General features: G+C 53.1%; 4 protein-coding genes across 4 annotated transcripts; 2 read left to right on the top strand and 2 right to left on the bottom strand.

Annotated features, from left to right (window-relative positions):
- Positions 1 to 819: 819 nt before the first annotated feature.
- Z517_03516 (uncharacterized protein) lies at positions 820 to 3,118 on the bottom strand (the record flags this gene model as incomplete). The annotated part of the gene is made up of 2 exons (XM_013432620.1): positions 820 to 2,823; positions 2,885 to 3,118. The coding sequence occupies 2 exons, from the start codon at positions 3,116 to 3,118 to the stop codon at positions 820 to 822; spliced, it is 2,238 nt and encodes a 745-aa protein (XP_013288074.1).
- Positions 3,119 to 4,442: 1,324 nt separating this feature from the next.
- On the top strand, positions 4,443 to 5,476 carry Z517_03515 (uncharacterized protein; the record flags this gene model as incomplete). The annotated part of the gene is made up of 4 exons (XM_013432619.1): positions 4,443 to 4,488; positions 4,547 to 4,717; positions 4,777 to 4,947; positions 5,025 to 5,476. 4 exons carry the CDS (start codon positions 4,443 to 4,445, stop codon positions 5,474 to 5,476), a joined length of 840 nt encoding a protein of 279 aa, XP_013288073.1.
- Positions 5,477 to 8,330: 2,854 nt separating this feature from the next.
- Positions 8,331 to 9,965, bottom strand: Z517_03514 (uncharacterized protein; the record flags this gene model as incomplete). The annotated part of the gene is made up of 3 exons (XM_013432618.1): positions 8,331 to 9,096; positions 9,147 to 9,260; positions 9,316 to 9,965. The coding sequence occupies 3 exons, from the start codon at positions 9,963 to 9,965 to the stop codon at positions 8,331 to 8,333; spliced, it is 1,530 nt and encodes a 509-aa protein (XP_013288072.1).
- A 2,859-nt stretch (positions 9,966 to 12,824) lies between these two features.
- Positions 12,825 to 15,241, top strand: Z517_03513 (uncharacterized protein; the record flags this gene model as incomplete). The annotated part of the gene is made up of 3 exons (XM_013432617.1): positions 12,825 to 13,134; positions 13,235 to 14,539; positions 14,682 to 15,241. The coding sequence occupies 3 exons, from the start codon at positions 12,825 to 12,827 to the stop codon at positions 15,239 to 15,241; spliced, it is 2,175 nt and encodes a 724-aa protein (XP_013288071.1).
- Positions 15,242 to 15,465: the final 224 nt, after the last annotated feature.

The following is a 15,465-nucleotide window of genomic DNA, read 5'->3' as shown; positions in this document are numbered from 1 at the left end:
ACCTAGGGAGAGAGACAGAGATCGATGTCAGATGGTGGTTCCCCTTCTTGAGCAGAGGTCTTGAGAGGTAGAAAGTTTCGGGTCTGTCAATGGGATGGGCGCCGGAAACCAAAACGATCAGTTATTGTGAGATTGGATTATCAACATGCTTAGTGCTGGAGCTCATGGAGCATTGAATGGTTATGGAAACTGGGCCCAAAGGGAACTCGAGTCAAATAAAAAAAAGGAAACCGCCTTGGTTTGGCTGTGGACTTTTATTGTAAACCTCATGGAGGAAAAGATTGACTTGACATCCTTGAATTTTAAGTGCGGAATGCAAAGAGTCGGAAAGGATTTAGAATTTCCTTTTGGCACACCGAGTGTTTGTGACTCCGCCGTGCTATTTGACCACTGACCACCTCTTTACCTTTCCTCGTTGGCTTTGTCACTGTCCGCAAGGGCAAGAATGGGAGCCGTGACAGTGACAAGCACCCAACAAGTATCGCGATACCTGATCGATAAGCTCTTCCCCCGAACAACCCCGTATCGTACCCATTTCATGATGCCTCTGATAGCCAGTATTATGTACCTCCTTTTTGGCGGAAAAACACTCGTTTTCCCTTGTCCATTTGTCCCATATCATAGTCACCAACAGCTTCTCCCTCACTTCGGAGTATCCAACACAGATGACATGGCCAACTGAGCGTCTTTTCGCCCGATGTGTCAAGAGTTGTCACCATCCGTGGCGTGTTTGGTGGATGTCCGTACGCTGGTGAACAGACACACAGGCGATGCAGCTGTCCGTAGTCGGCATTTGTGTGTTTGTGTGCTTGCGCCCACCTACAACCATTGTCCCAGGATCTGCTGCACCAGGCCCGGATCCAAGTCTGCGCGTTCCAATTCGGCTCTCTGCAACTCGGCAGGATCCAGGTTGCCGATCGTGCCGTGCACATCGTGTAAATGGCGATAGCACTCGAGTTCAACTGTGAACCTCTCCAGGCATAACCAGCAAAGGTGCGTGCCACAACCCTGACAGACCATGTGGTTACAGCCTCCTTCCTTGTACATTGCTGTCCCACAGGCTGGGCAGTCTTTGATGTTGTTTTGTTTTTTGAACCGCTCCGTCTCGCGAGATGCCGTGCTCTCGTCGCGGGCCTGTTGACAAGTGAGTCCGTCGTGACTCAGTTTTCGGCATTTGGCGCAGATCGAGGTCAAGCAGTTGACGCATGTAAACACACTGGCTTCGTCGGAGACTTTGTAGATGGTCGGGCAGTCAGGCGTCGGGCAGTACTGCATCTTATCGGGTTGGGATCTTATGTGCGCGCCAATGGATGCCTCCAAGACTGCTTCGAACTTGTCGTGGCGGAGAATTTCCTTGAGCTCTTTCAAAGAAACAACTTGGCCACAGTGACTGCTATTCCCGAAACACACGATTGGGACCTTGTGATGTTTCACCTCTTCGCATAGACCTTCAAAACAACCGCGACAGTAAGTATGACCACAGTGGATTTTGACGGGATCCTCAACAGTCGAGAAACAGCAGGGACATTCCCCATCATCATCGGCTTGGTGGACTTCTGCGTCCTTGGAAGTACGGTCGAAAAGGAGAGACCTGGCCAGTTCTGTCTCTCGAGGACTACCTTGAAATATTATGGCTGGCGGTTTTCGCTGTATGTCCATTATTGCATTGTTCCTGCCAAATTTCCTGACCAAGCGGCGGAAACCTCCAGACAATGCCGCTCTGAAGAGACCCCCTTCTAGAGTTATCAGATGAATTGATGAGTGAGAGTTGAGAAGTAGGACGATTGTGCGGCGGGCTTCTTCGAATAGAGACTCCAAACCATACAGCTGAAGTTGTTGCTTTCGCAAGTCCCGATAAATAAAGATCTTGCCGTCTTGAGAGATAGATTTAAAGCATGACAAGGCTTCGTCTTTGGCAAAGAAGTCATGCCACAAAGCCGAGCCGCCATCGTCAAGCACAACTGTGCCAGTCAACATCTCTCCCAGTTTCGATTTGACACGCGCCACATCTTGTGGTTTTGGTCCATAGATTCTCAACATGACAAGCTTGACCTCGCGGTGGACATGTGCAGAAATGCTGACCTGGCCCTTGTTGTTGGATTGGAGTTCCTCCAATTTATCCTTGAGGACAGAGTGAAGGTCGCGGAGGACTGGGATTGCGACAGCGGCAACTGTTTCGACAAATAATCTTGACCCTAGGTCTGGGACATTGGTTTGTGCGAGGGCGACCACATCTCGGGCGTCAGACGGGGATTCAAAACACGCAAATGCCTTCATGCGAGAGCCAGACGCAGTCGGCTCGATGTTGAACGATCGTAGCTTGCGGCCAGTCTCTATCAGGTGCCCTTCGACCCAGTCCACAGCTTCCTGTTGGGTTTTTTGTGAAGTCGGCTTCCCAAACACGATATCGTCTGGCTCAACGCCTCTGAGATGCTCCTGTAGATCCTTCTTCGTGGTTTCGACGGAGACATTGTTTAATTGCACCGACCAGATCGACTTTGGCCGCCCATTCCGCTTGGATGGAGGTTGTATCTTGCTTGTAATCTGACGGCCTTGAAGCTTTCTTTCAAATCTCTTACTGGCGTTTGTTGCCCAACGACTGCTTCGGTAGTGGAGCCACACGATTCTTGAAGGGTTGTACCATGAACAGAGAACAGTCGAGACTTGTACTTTCGTGGTCGGTGGATGTCCACGTACACCAGTGTCGTCTGATGGGAACTTCACATCGAGGATCTGAGTGCCTTCGCCGATGCGGATGCGGGCTCCCTTGAAAGACCTCTCTATTTGAGAGATGCCGTTGGCTAAAGACAAACCGTACGTGGGCTATAAAACCAGATTAGCTCACCGGATCCTGAGTATCGAACTGTCGAGTCAAATGACTTACAGTCCCAGCAGCCACCTGGCTCAGACTGTTGTCCGAGTTCGCAGGGTGGGGGTAACGGCAGTCAGAGCCGTTTCGACACGCTCCCCGGGCGTAAAACCTGCAAACAGGCTTGGGCGGCGTTGGGCTGTCGGCGCCCGCGGAGGCGCGACGAGGAGGGAGAGGTTGCGCGTGGTCGAAGCGGCAATCTGTGCCGCGGGCACAATTGCCCCTGGCAAAGAACCTGCAGGGCGCCATGGCACAACCGTTAGAGAGAGAGACAAGAAGGTGACAAGGACGCGAGGAATGAAAGACGAGTCTTCACTTACCGCTAAAAGCAGAATCACTGTTAACTAACCTCTCAGACCATTCAGGCAACTGTATCGATTTTGAGGGTTTTGTAACCAAGTGGGCGTCAGACTCAGTCGCAGGATGGATGATTGTACACCATCATCACCATTATCGAGACAACACTCTCTTGTCACAGACGGCTTCCCTGTTGCTGATGTGCCTTGTGCCATTTTGGCACTGTGAAGTTGTCACGCATCAATACAATGCTATGACTTTTGTTAACAGGGGCGTGCATCCGATATCCATCGGAACTCAAGCTGCAGAAGACGAGATGACAAGAATGTCCTGTCTTTGTATGATTCTTACGTTCGTCCTCCTATCACCAAGTCGCTTGTCTTCAAGAAAGAAGAAGCGAAAAGCAGCTGACGTGGGTGGCTTTGCTCAACAATCTTAGTCTAGGCAGTTCTCACAATCGGCCCTTTTTCACCACGCCCTTTGATCGTTTCTCCCTGCCTCAACCATACCCTAGCCGCGGCGGTAATATCGAGATACAAGCAGGAAAATAGCCGAATATTTATGCGGATGCAAGAGCGAGATCTACCACCAATGTCTCGATTGCAGACAAGGTACGAGAAGGGACAACACCACCACAGCACAAGCAGATTGAGCGATGAAGTTGGGAGATCTCACCAACTAGTGCCCGACCAGGTAAAGCACGATGGGGCACAAAGAGTCAAGTTCTCACGGAGTATTTCCCCAGCTACGTCAACAATATGCATGGACAAGCCCCATCGCGGGATTGTGGATGATGGCCACTCTGCTGTGGTCCTCGCATGCCGAGTATCCAGCCTATCTCGCGTCTTACAGGCTCGTCGCTAGGGACTTCCCCATGTTCTCCTCGCATCCGCCCTTGCTTCAGGCGGGGTCGCTCCAGGGTGGTGGGGACAACATCAGCGTGCATGGACAACAGAAGATCGAGGTCACCACCAAACTCTCGCCAACCGTCAACCAACGATGATGCGCTGATATACGAAACCCAGGTCATTTTGGGCCTGAGGTCAAGCACCAGCGCTCTCTTACGGAGTTTCTTGTGTCTGTCATGGCCTGATGCCTGCCACCCCCCACCTCGTAATCCCCAGCTCTTCCTTTGGGTTCCGTCGGTCCTGGTCAAATGTATAGAATGGCCTTGTGCGGTCCCCTGGTCTAACCTATCCTCGTCTTTCCGCCTTCACACTTTCTGGCCAAAACCGATCCTTTGGACAAGCTGACTGCGGTCTTCTCCTGACTGACCATGACTCGAGCAGCAGATCCCTACTACAACCGCAAGCCTGTTCCTGGTAAGGCTGTGTTGGAATGATGCCTCTTGTCCGATGCTAACGGCGGGCGCTTGTGCAGATGAACTGGTCAAGGATGTCGGCCTGACTGGGCTGACACCAGAAGAAGAGTACTGGAACCGTGAAAAGAAGTTCACTGCACATGGAGCAGATGTACGACGTTTCAGCAACAGTCTCAAAGGGGGTATTGAGCCTCTTAACGATCCTTACTATGGTCGAAAGCCGGTCAGCAGTCTGTCACTCCACACGTTCCCAACCTCGCGGGCGGTGTAAGCTAACAAGTGGAAACAGAAGCCGAGATCGCCAATGTAGGCTTCACTGGCTTGAGCCCCGAAGAGGAATACTGGAACCGCGAACGCAAGTATAGCGCCACAGGTGTCGATGTCAGAAAGTTCAGCAGCAGCAAAAAGGGCGGATTGTCACCCCAAGATGACCCATACTACGGTCGCCGACGTGTCTCAGGTATGAGCCTTTCTCTATAATGCTTCTACAATCGGCACCCGTTCGATCAATTCTACTAACCATTCTCTTAACATCAGCCGCCGAGATCGCCAATGTCGCCCCTCTTGACGCCCACATGACTCCCGCCGAACAATACGAGGTCCGCGAGCGAAAGCAGTCCCTCTTCCAGCTCTCTTCCGACCCGTTCGACATTATGGCCAACCGCAACCGCCAGTCCATCTCAGGAGCGACCACAGGTGCCTCTGCCGCCGCAACGAGGCGCCGTAGCTCAGCCGTGGCACCAGACGCCGCAGCCGCCGCTTCACACAGCGGGTATCACGGCGAGAAACTGGCGCCGATCGAGAGCCGGCCTGAGGGGCCACCTGCAACCAGCAACATCGAGGCGGGCAGTGGACATACCTCGGATACACTGAGCAGGGACTCGATCGACCCTGCGGAAGGGAGCCACGCGCGGACCTACGACGCCGTGACGGCGGGACACAATCACCCTGTTGATCCAGATAGCGTTGCGCCGCACGAGTTGCGATGAATGGATTAGATGGGGTCCAAAAAGAGCTGGAAAACTGACAACACTGTCTTCTGACTGAGGCGAAGCAAGTCATTACCACCAGCGAAGGTGGAGGTGGTCGGGATGGTGATGGTGATGGCGAAGATGATACCCTTTGGGACGAGATAATCTGCGATGCCAGCGATTGGGCTGTGAGTTGTAATTACTGCCAATGTGTCCTGTCCTGTCCTGTCCTGCCCTGTCATGTATGTTTGTTCTTTTCCTTAGTCGTCTAAACCTACATGAAGAACATTTTCCCTTTGTCTACTACTGCCACTGCCTCTGCCTCTGCTACTGCTTCTTTGCTGTATTGTACATCATCACAGTATTTTCTCCTGGCATGATGTAGAAACAAAGTCTCGGTCATAATTTCGTAATTTATACTTCGTACTTCGTAGTCCATGGTGTGGAAGTGAGTCGAATCCGCACCCGAATCCGAACCATATCTTCAAATACGAGACAACTCACCCGGACAGACACATGTGGAATCAATCAATCCCCTTGTCCTTGTTCTTCTCTCACGGGTGTCCTCTATAGAGTGCGGACGGAAAATCTTCTACCTGTGATTCTTCGAGACATTCAGTCCTGTCAGTCTGGATGTATGGCCCCTGTTCGCGCTGGGAAACTCATCCATGCCCTGTTGCCCGTGATCCCGCCATCGTGCGCCAGTCTGCGAAATCATACTGAGCCGACCGTCATGCTCTTCAAACACCATCCGTGCCCTTCATACTTGTACATGGTCCTACACATCGAAAGGGTGTCCAATGCCGCCACATGGGCATGTCCGGAACCCTGCCTTGGAGAGGACGGATCGACCACATCCCAATGGCGTAGAGCTCGCTAAGTGTGCACCAAGAGGAAGCGATGTTGACGCAGCGCTCCCCAGCATCGCACTGCCTGATCGTAGAAGAACCTGATCGTCAAGACCACACAGACGAGCATCCAATAAGCAGCCACTTCAAACGGCGTTCCTAATGCCCGAAATCCCCGGTACAAGGTTTTCCTCACCCACGGCCTCCTGGGAGGAGACCATGTCAGGTCCTTCTCCAGACACAAGGGACAATATACAGGACAGTGGATGCGGTCCTTTTCCCGATAGTAGCAGTGACAACAGAAGAAGCCGCTGCTGTCTTCCTCGGGTGAATGGCACCAGTGTCGAACCAAATGTGCATATTTCCCCCTTTTGCCGAGCGCATTCCAGTCATCCTCAGATATTCCAAGCCCATTGCGGAACCTGGGGCTTTTTGCCCTGCGCAGTCTCACCCAAAAGTATTCATACGACCGCGGGAGGATCTTGGAACATCGGTAACAGTAGCGGAATTTGTCCTTGGGCACCCAGCCGTGCGCGAGTCGTACATAGAGTGTAGGCAAATGAGGAAGGATAAAGCTGTATCGCTGATCGTGGAAGCGCAGCCAGTCTGAGCGCGTGACGTTTAGGGTAGGGAGGGCTGAGTACAGCAGGGCTTTGCAGGACAGTCCGAGACAGACGCGGTCAACAGGATGAAGATACGTAGCAATGTCGAGAATGATCTCGTGTGGGAGACTGGTAATGTTTGTCTTTCTCCGAGAGGAGTGTGCAGAGGAGACACTCGTTACCGTGAAATTGGCGTGTTTTCTGTCTTCGATGGTTTCTTTCCGCTCGCTATCGGCTAGGCCAGATGTCAAGTCGAGCTCCACGACGCATTCAGATTAGTATGTGCTCTTCCGCAACAGAAAAGGTCTATCAGAAGATACCTTTGGAGGAACGCTGAAGAAGACGAGACGGTCTGCTGCAGGACAACTGTTCCAGAGTTTAGCTGCCTGCTGAGCTTTGTATGACCGAAGCATTATATCTCTGATCAACCTCTCTTCTGGTAGGAATCTGTGATGGCAGAAAATGTAGCTTGCAAGTGCGAAGAGGAAATTGAGATGTGATGAAAGAGGCTGAAGAGTGAAGCCTTGTGAGTCGTGGTCGATCGATGGCTTCTGTCCTTTTCTTTTTACAGGACTTGGTAGATAAGGCTGAGCAGAACCAAGCATGGGCGCATCTGCTTGGACCGTGGTCGGTTCAACACCATGATGCAGTGAGGGAACAACAAGCAAGAAGAAAAGCAAGGCCGCACCTATCGGGATGGAGCTCGTATGCCTGGCATTGAAAACGTGGCAGATGTCATCCCCTCTCTAGATTGGCTCACCGGCTGTAGGCGCGTGTTTCTTCCCAATGGGATGTGCGGAACAGGCGGACAACGGTTTTGGGACGGGGCGCAAAATGAAGGTGGACGCATCTAACGACTAAAAGTCCGTGGATTCTGGGTGCATGCAGGGAAAATACAGCCTGATGAGCCGCTGGACTGGAGACTTTGGTCGATTGGAAAAAAACGAGGGTAACAGACTTGGGCGTGAAACACATCCATCCCTCACAGCCTCGAACAAGACCCCGCAAGCCCGCTAAGCTTCTGACTGGGCACTCTGGGTTGAGAGATGCGGTCAGGCTGATCAGTTTTGAGCTGTGCCAATCACCGGAAGGGGGACCTTGGAAGCTCCATTGTAAGCTTCACATGTCGGAGGATGGAGGCACAGAAAGCGAGTGGTACAGAGTGGTGAGAGCGTTGGGCGCAGGCAGAAGCGGGGGCATCTCAGCTCATATTAACTGGGCAGCCTGGGGCGCAGCTGATCATTGTGGCTGCAGACCGCAACCCCGCCTTTGCTTTGGCTCATTATTTCCTTATTCGACACATCGATGACGTTAAAAAGGTGTTGTTAGTGGGACACTAACCGGGTGGTAGGTCCTTAGGTTACAAGCTAATTATTTGCGGCACTAGCGCCTGCTAACATCACCTGCTGTGCCCTGGCGCAGTTACAACCCCTTTCCGAAACGATCATAATCCTGTTCATGCAGACCGTACTCCTGTATCCCATCCCTCACGGCTTCGTTGCTTCTGTAGAGAGAGCTCTTCATGTGCTGGTAGTCGACCTGGGGCTCGACCCAGCTGCCGTCGACCCCGTTTCCAAACACGATCGAACTCCATTTGTGGCTTAGATTCTCACTCATCTGAGTGAAACCGTCCACGGTGCCCTTGTTCATCAAATATTCCAGCACTGCATTGTCGGCGTCTCCTTCGGCATCGTAATACCAAATTGACTTGGCCGTCTCGAGGCAACGGGCCACCGGCCAATTGCGGTATTCGATATGGCTGTGCTCCTGTCGGGCTGGGTTGTCCTCCCACCGCGCGACTTCAAACCTGCCCGCTCGGTTGCGCTTTTCACGATCCTCTGGTCGCGCCAAGGTATACATTAACCCGGATTGGAGGCTGAGTTGTTGCTTGATCCATGCTTTCGGCATCCGTCTCTGTTCAAAGAGAGTCACGGCTTCCGACACGTCGATGGCGCCGCGGGCCACCTCGCTAATGACCTGGCCCAGGAATGCTCCGTCTTCAATAGCTGTTCCCGCACCTTGAGCCATATGGTTCTGCATGGCATGAACCGCATCGCCTATCATTACAATATTCTTGGCTTTGTTGGACCAGGACGGCATTCGAGGTGTTTGCAGTAAAGGCCAGCGTTTGGTGTATTTGACCAGACGCAGGAGCTTCTGGACGAATGGATGGAAGTTGGTATAGAACCTGTCACGGACATGGTCAGCCATGTTGAGATGGGGGCTATACCTCTCTACCCGTAGAAGTCTTCGATGTTGATGTCTTCCATTTTGGTCACATAGTCTTTGGACTCGGCTGCGGTCACGACATTCAGCTCTTTTCCTCCGCAAGTAGGATAGGTCAGCACATATCTGTCCTTTCTGTAAGCTTTTCAACTCTGCAGCTCCAAGCAGTCATGTTTCACACCCTTTTGGTCCGACCCAAGTGTCCAATCTGTTACCGACGAATAGTTTTGCCTCGGGAATTTCTCTGTAGATCAAAGAGAATGGTAGCACGCCTCGATAGGCACATAGCTTGTTGGGCGGATATGGCATGACGCCAGGATAGAGATATTGTCTGACGGTAGATCTGAGGCCATCCGCGCCGACCAAGAGGTCAAACTCGTACGTCTGTCCAGAGGATGTGACGACCATGACGGGGGACGAGCTGTCGTCGATGTGTTCCACTCTCGCTTGAATGATCAACTTGACGCCATGCTCCGAGGCCGACTGGGCGAGTCCCGTGTAGAGATGGTCGCGACGGACCACCCACCAGGGAAAGCCGGCTTGTCTCGCGACCTGTTTCGGATCAGTGCGTCCGATCAAGCGCAGTTCGCTCCCACAGTCCCAAGTGTTGAGTTCTTCCGGCTCGACCAGGTCATTCTCGATGATCTTGTCGACACCCCAGCGGATTAGTTGACGGGATACGTTGGGATGCAGCTGAATGCCAGCGCCAATCTCGCCTATATCGACACCCTGCTCAAGGATCGTGACGTTACATCCACTGCGGGCAATGGCAATGGCAGCGGCTAGGCCACCGATGCCGGCGCCAACAATTCCCACTCGAATCAGTGGCATCTTGGTTGTCTGAGGACGGCCGTGATGTTGACAATACCACTTCCTGACCGGGGCCTGCGGGTGTCAGGGAACAAGTAGAGGGTCTGCGACCGTCGCATCCGGGGTAGACTGGTGAAGTGCGCTATCATCGTCGTGAGGGACATCCATGGAGATGCATAATGAGTTGGGGTCACCACGTCGTAACTCCTCCAAATACTGCGACTAGTTTTGAGGTGGTCTCCCCCACAGAAATAATATCTGCCGACTGGTTGCGGATGGACGTGGGAATGAGAGCATGGGTGAACTACCAATGCGGGTTCATTCGAGCATGCTTGCGTAAGACGACGCCCCGAGGGACCAAAGGGAGCTGGGGAAGAGTTTTGCGCAGTTTCCCCGTCCTTTATCATCAAGGAAGCATAACCACATCTTTGCAGATGAGTAGCCGGTCTGGTGCTGATACGTCGACTGGTAAAGTTTAGGAGGTGAAGAGGCTCTTGGACAGGGAGAAAGTCTATGACAATTCCTCCGAGAATATTCGCTTACATACATGAATCTACTGCGTCATTGTTCACCCGTCACCTCGAGTTCATCCTGGGAAGAGAAGTACACCCTCGTACGGTTCCCTTAGTGACTGACACTTGATCGGTAAATACTGCATTCGCAGTTACTACTGAAGAGGTTCTCAATTCGGTTTCGCAAACCTCCAGCATTCTCAACTCGAGCGCCAATAAAGGACTCTAGTACCAAAGAGCTTAAATTCAACTTCAGGTGCCATCTTGACAGGGTCCCCAATCGAGACACGAAACTGGCATGGAAGATGTATATCATATACATTGCCAATTCGTACAGTGGTCGATCCAACCAAGACACGCTCCCTTTCCGGGGAAATGAAAGAGAAGCCTCGGAGCATTTCCTTTACCGCGCTCACAGCAACGGGACGCGTTGCACGCTGGCTATATTTATGCTGTGTCGGCTAGATTTTGTCTCTGGCAACTGCACTGCGATTTCAGGAAAGACGAACTCGACGTTCGAGAGAAGCAGATACAAACTGTCTTCAAGGCGGTTGAATGGTTTACGAAGCAGCAGTCCCAGTCCCCTACACAAGGAAAGACGAGAAGCTGGTAAGTCAACCCCCAAGCTTATGCCTGGAGCCAGACTTTGACGGTACTCTGAAATTTGATAGGTTATGGCAGCGCTGGACACATGCTGCTCATCATATCTAGTAGAAGTCCTGATTTGGCGTAAACCGTCGCGCTTCAACCGCGGATCGCCAATTTATGAATGCATGTCAACACACAGCAAAGAATATAACTCGAAGGCTGCATATGGGAAGTGATTTGCTGACACACTTAGACATGGCTTCAACAGATCTGTGATCGGCAGGTAGGTTTAATCGTGGGCGCTCACCGCGGACGTCGACATGCAGACATTTATATAGCTCGTGGGACTCAATGTGTTGCTCAAGGACGCGTTCACCAAGTGCCCTGTTATGTTTTTGGCGTGAAGGTCGACTTTGTCAGGATCAAATTGGGCATGGCAATTTCATTTCCCGTTGAAATGTGGGCAATCATTCATTCGAAAGTTCAAACGCCCAATGTTTACACGCGCTGTCACCTGTTGACTCGCCAAAAACAAGCAAAATGCGGTGGTGGAAAACAGATTCGATGCGGGTGATCACCCTACCAGCAGCCCGATCCGCCCCGAGTTCAGTAGCGACACGTGGCTGGCTGGCGATCGTGGCCCGAACGATTTCGACACAGCTCAGCCACAGTTCACGAATAGAGAAGAAGCAACGACAACAAATAATAATAGACACCTCAGACAAGGATCGTGACGAAGAAATTGCATGGTTCAGGGGAACTTTTGAGTTGTTTGCTTCCGTTTCGGGACGTTATGGACGTCCAAGTGGAGTTGATATGTCATCTTGATTGGCCTAACTGGCGCCAAGCAATAACTAAGCTCCACCATCACAAGGCTATCTGTGCCTCCTTTGCCTCCTTTTCGACGCTTGCTTGGACTATTCCTTTTTACCTTTTCTCCGACCCATTCCCACACAAGTTCCATCACTTCGGTAGAAAGCCTCGCTTGCTTCCACACTGACGACTGGACTCGAGATCGGTTTCTAAATTGGATGCGGAGCTGTTCCCACAATACCCATCCAAAAACGATCAACGGCTTTTGAGGCCTCCACAGCCTTTGATTTCAGATGAAGCAGACGCTTCCTAAAGCACCGGGCAGACTGACTGTGCCGTCGTCCGACCTGTTCGCGGGAGCCTGAATCCTCCTTATAAGGATCCTTGCATGTTCAATATGCCGGATCGAGTGGCTTGCCTGAGAGGCGTTACATCTCCTTGAGACCTTGATCTCGCTAACCAATTCGGTGAGTCAATTTACAGCCAACGTGCCACATCCGAAGCGCCTTGTGGCAATTGCGCATTACAAGCGCTGTGGGTGGAACCTTGGATGGCCCCCAAATCTAGATGCTCGCCATGGCGTCGCCTGGTTCGGAGCATCTATAGAAAACCTATTGTGCCTACTTGTCCTTGTCCCCCTTCTCCTTTGTTGCGTGTGCTTTGTGTCGCCAGTCCATTCCTTATCTCACGTTCGCGTGTCACTCGTTTACCACTATGCCGTCCTCATCACTCCTTCTGAGGTCGAGCACCACACTCGTTTCTGCTTTGTTGTTGCTTTCTTCGTCTGCTTTTGCTGATACTTCAACCTACTATGCTCTGGACACGGAATATTCGGGCTCAAATTTCTTCGATGGGTTCAACTTTTTTGCGGTTCGCGAGATGCCATCCGCTATAGAGTCTTATTGCTGACGAGTGCTCAGGACGCCGATCCGACCCATGGATTCGTCACGTACGTTCACCGAGGATCATGCTGCGATGTCGAAGATTGACTCTGGACAGTTATGTTGATGAGGGTACGGCCCGGGCAAACAACTTGATCTCTTCGAATGGCGGGTCGGTACAAATGAAAGTTGACAGCCAGAACCCATACAATGGCAACGTGGCGTACTCGGGTATCAACGGTGTTGGACGGCCGAGTGTCAGGATTGAAAGCGTCAAGTCGTGGACACATGGTCTCTTTGTCGCCGACATCAAACACATGCCTACCACGACAGATGGCTCGGGCTGCGGTGTCTGGCCGGCATTCTGGACTCTGGGTTCTGGCACATGGCCTTATAGTGAGTGCTTCGTCTGGATGCTCATCCCGTGGGAGTTCCAGGATGGACGAACGGCCTCGTCGTTTTTCAAGGATGGGGATACTAACGTTTTCTACCTCAGACGGAGAAGTCGACATTATCGAAGGCGCCAACAACCAAAACACCGTCCTCACCGCGGCCCACGTTGCTGGCACCTGCGTTATTTCTCAAAGTCCCTTGGAAATGACCGGTACTTCGAACGGTGTCAACTGTCAGTACGACGTCAACACGGGCGCCAATGCCCAAGGTTGTGGTGCTTTCGACACCCACTCCAACAGCTACGGACCGGGCTTCAACTCCAACCGAGGCGGTGTCTATGCGATGGAGTGGACTTCGGACGCCATCAAGATCTGGTTCTTCCCCCGAAACTCCATCCCTTCGGACATCACGTCTGGAACTCCTGACCCTTCTGGTTGGGGATTGCCGGCCTCCATCTTCAATGGCCCAGGCTGCGATATCGATGCCAACTTTGAGGATCACAGGATCATCTTTGACACCACCTTCTGCGGTGACTGGGCCGACGCGACCTGGTCCAGCGGTGGTTGTGCAGCCAGAACGGGCGTGAGTCAGTGCTCTGTCTTTGTTGGCAGCAACCCTGCGCAGTTCAGGGAGGCATATTGGGATGTCAACTCTGTCAAGATTTACCAATCCCGACCCGTCACTACGACAACTTCAACTTCTACCACAACCTCGACTTCGACCTCGACAACTTCAACTACGACGACAACCACAACCACACTGGTCACCACGACATCGGCACCGTCATCATCATCGACCTCGACCTCGACCTCGACCACCACCACCACCACCACGACGCTGGTCACTTCAACGAGCCCCGTGTCCACCCAGTCAAGCAGCACATCGGCACCGTCAACCGGTGGCCCTGTCATTGACACCACCAGCTCGACGTTGACGACCACCCAGTCTAGCAGCACATCGGCACCCACAACCGGTGGGCCTGTCATCGACACGACCAGCTCAACCGTGACGACCACCTCGCCGTATGTGCCCACTACAACCCCCAGCAGCTCCACCAGCCTTCCGGAGACAAGCACCACGTCGCAATCCGTTACGGGAGGACCTTTCTTCCCCAGCAGCAGCACCAGCAGCACCAGCAGCAGTAGCAGTAGTAGCACCCATTACGGCGGAGGGCCAGCGACGACGTCCGAGCCTTTCACCGCCACTACTACAACCTGGGCAGACTGGTCCGGCCCGAGCTCCAGCCCCGTGAGCTTCAGCACGCCCGCTTCATCGAGCTCGTCAACGTTCCAGTGGCAAGACTGGACCACATCGAGCAGCAAGCCTTTTGATCCGGCGACGACAACGTCAGCAACGACCTGGGGCGACTGGAGTGACTCGGACTCGATCGTGACCGTGACAATTACCAGTAAGTCTCTAGTCTCTCTCTCTTTGTCAAAGCACCGCTCCCTTATTTCTTTGATGTCACCCAAGATCCCACAGACTTCGATAGAAAACTGACTCTCTTTTGTGCCTCGTCGCAGAAACATGGACGGAACCGTGCTCTACAGGCTATACCACCAAGACCACCACCATCACGACCACGCATTGCGGCTGCACCGAGACGCCCGTGCCCACGGCGTGCATGACGACCGTGACCTTCACGCCGTCTGCCGGTTGGCCATTCAGCAAGCCGATCGTCGCGACCGTGCCGTGTGCAGCTCCAGCTGGAAACACCTCGCCGGCCGTCGTGCCGACCTCGACCGCTCCAGCTCCAGGACCGAGCGGATCCTGGGGCTGGGGTAGCGGCAGCGGCAGCGGAAGCAGCAGCGGCAAACCCGTGTCGCCTGTCTCGACGGACACAGGCAGCGCGTGGGTGAGCCCGAGCGTGACCCTCGCGACCACCTTGACCGTCGCGCCCGTGCAGTCTTCGTCTGCGCCCGTGTCCGCGTCCGCGTCCGCGTGGGTCGCCGCGGCCAGCAACTCTGCCACGCCGGCCACGCCAGTCGCTCCCGCGAGCACCAGCCCCTGGGTGGCGCAGTACACCGGTGCAGCGGGCCGCACGACGCTGAACGGCCTTGCCATGCTCTCGGCCATCGCGGTCGCGCTGCTCGGCGTGTTTGCTCTGTAAAAGAGCGGACGATTTTCTGCGATCGGCGAGATTTTGGACAAGGCAGTGGAGTGAGTGGGTAAAGAGACAGACAGTCAGCGGTTCAAAGATGGGACTTTGTCAATGATTCGAGATGGACAGACCGACCAATGCGTGAAAGCGTGAGACGTGGAAGGGATTAAGTGAGGGGAGAAGATTGCATAATATTCAACTATTTCCCCCGTGATTTGGATATATATATATCC

This window comes from Fonsecaea pedrosoi, assembly GCF_000835455.1.
Source record: "Fonsecaea pedrosoi CBS 271.37 unplaced genomic scaffold supercont1.2, whole genome shotgun sequence".
NCBI classification, from domain to species: Eukaryota; Fungi; Ascomycota; class Eurotiomycetes; order Chaetothyriales; family Herpotrichiellaceae; genus Fonsecaea; species Fonsecaea pedrosoi.
The sequence above is the reverse complement of the archived record's forward strand: the minus strand, read 5'-3'. Positions and strand labels throughout refer to the sequence as shown.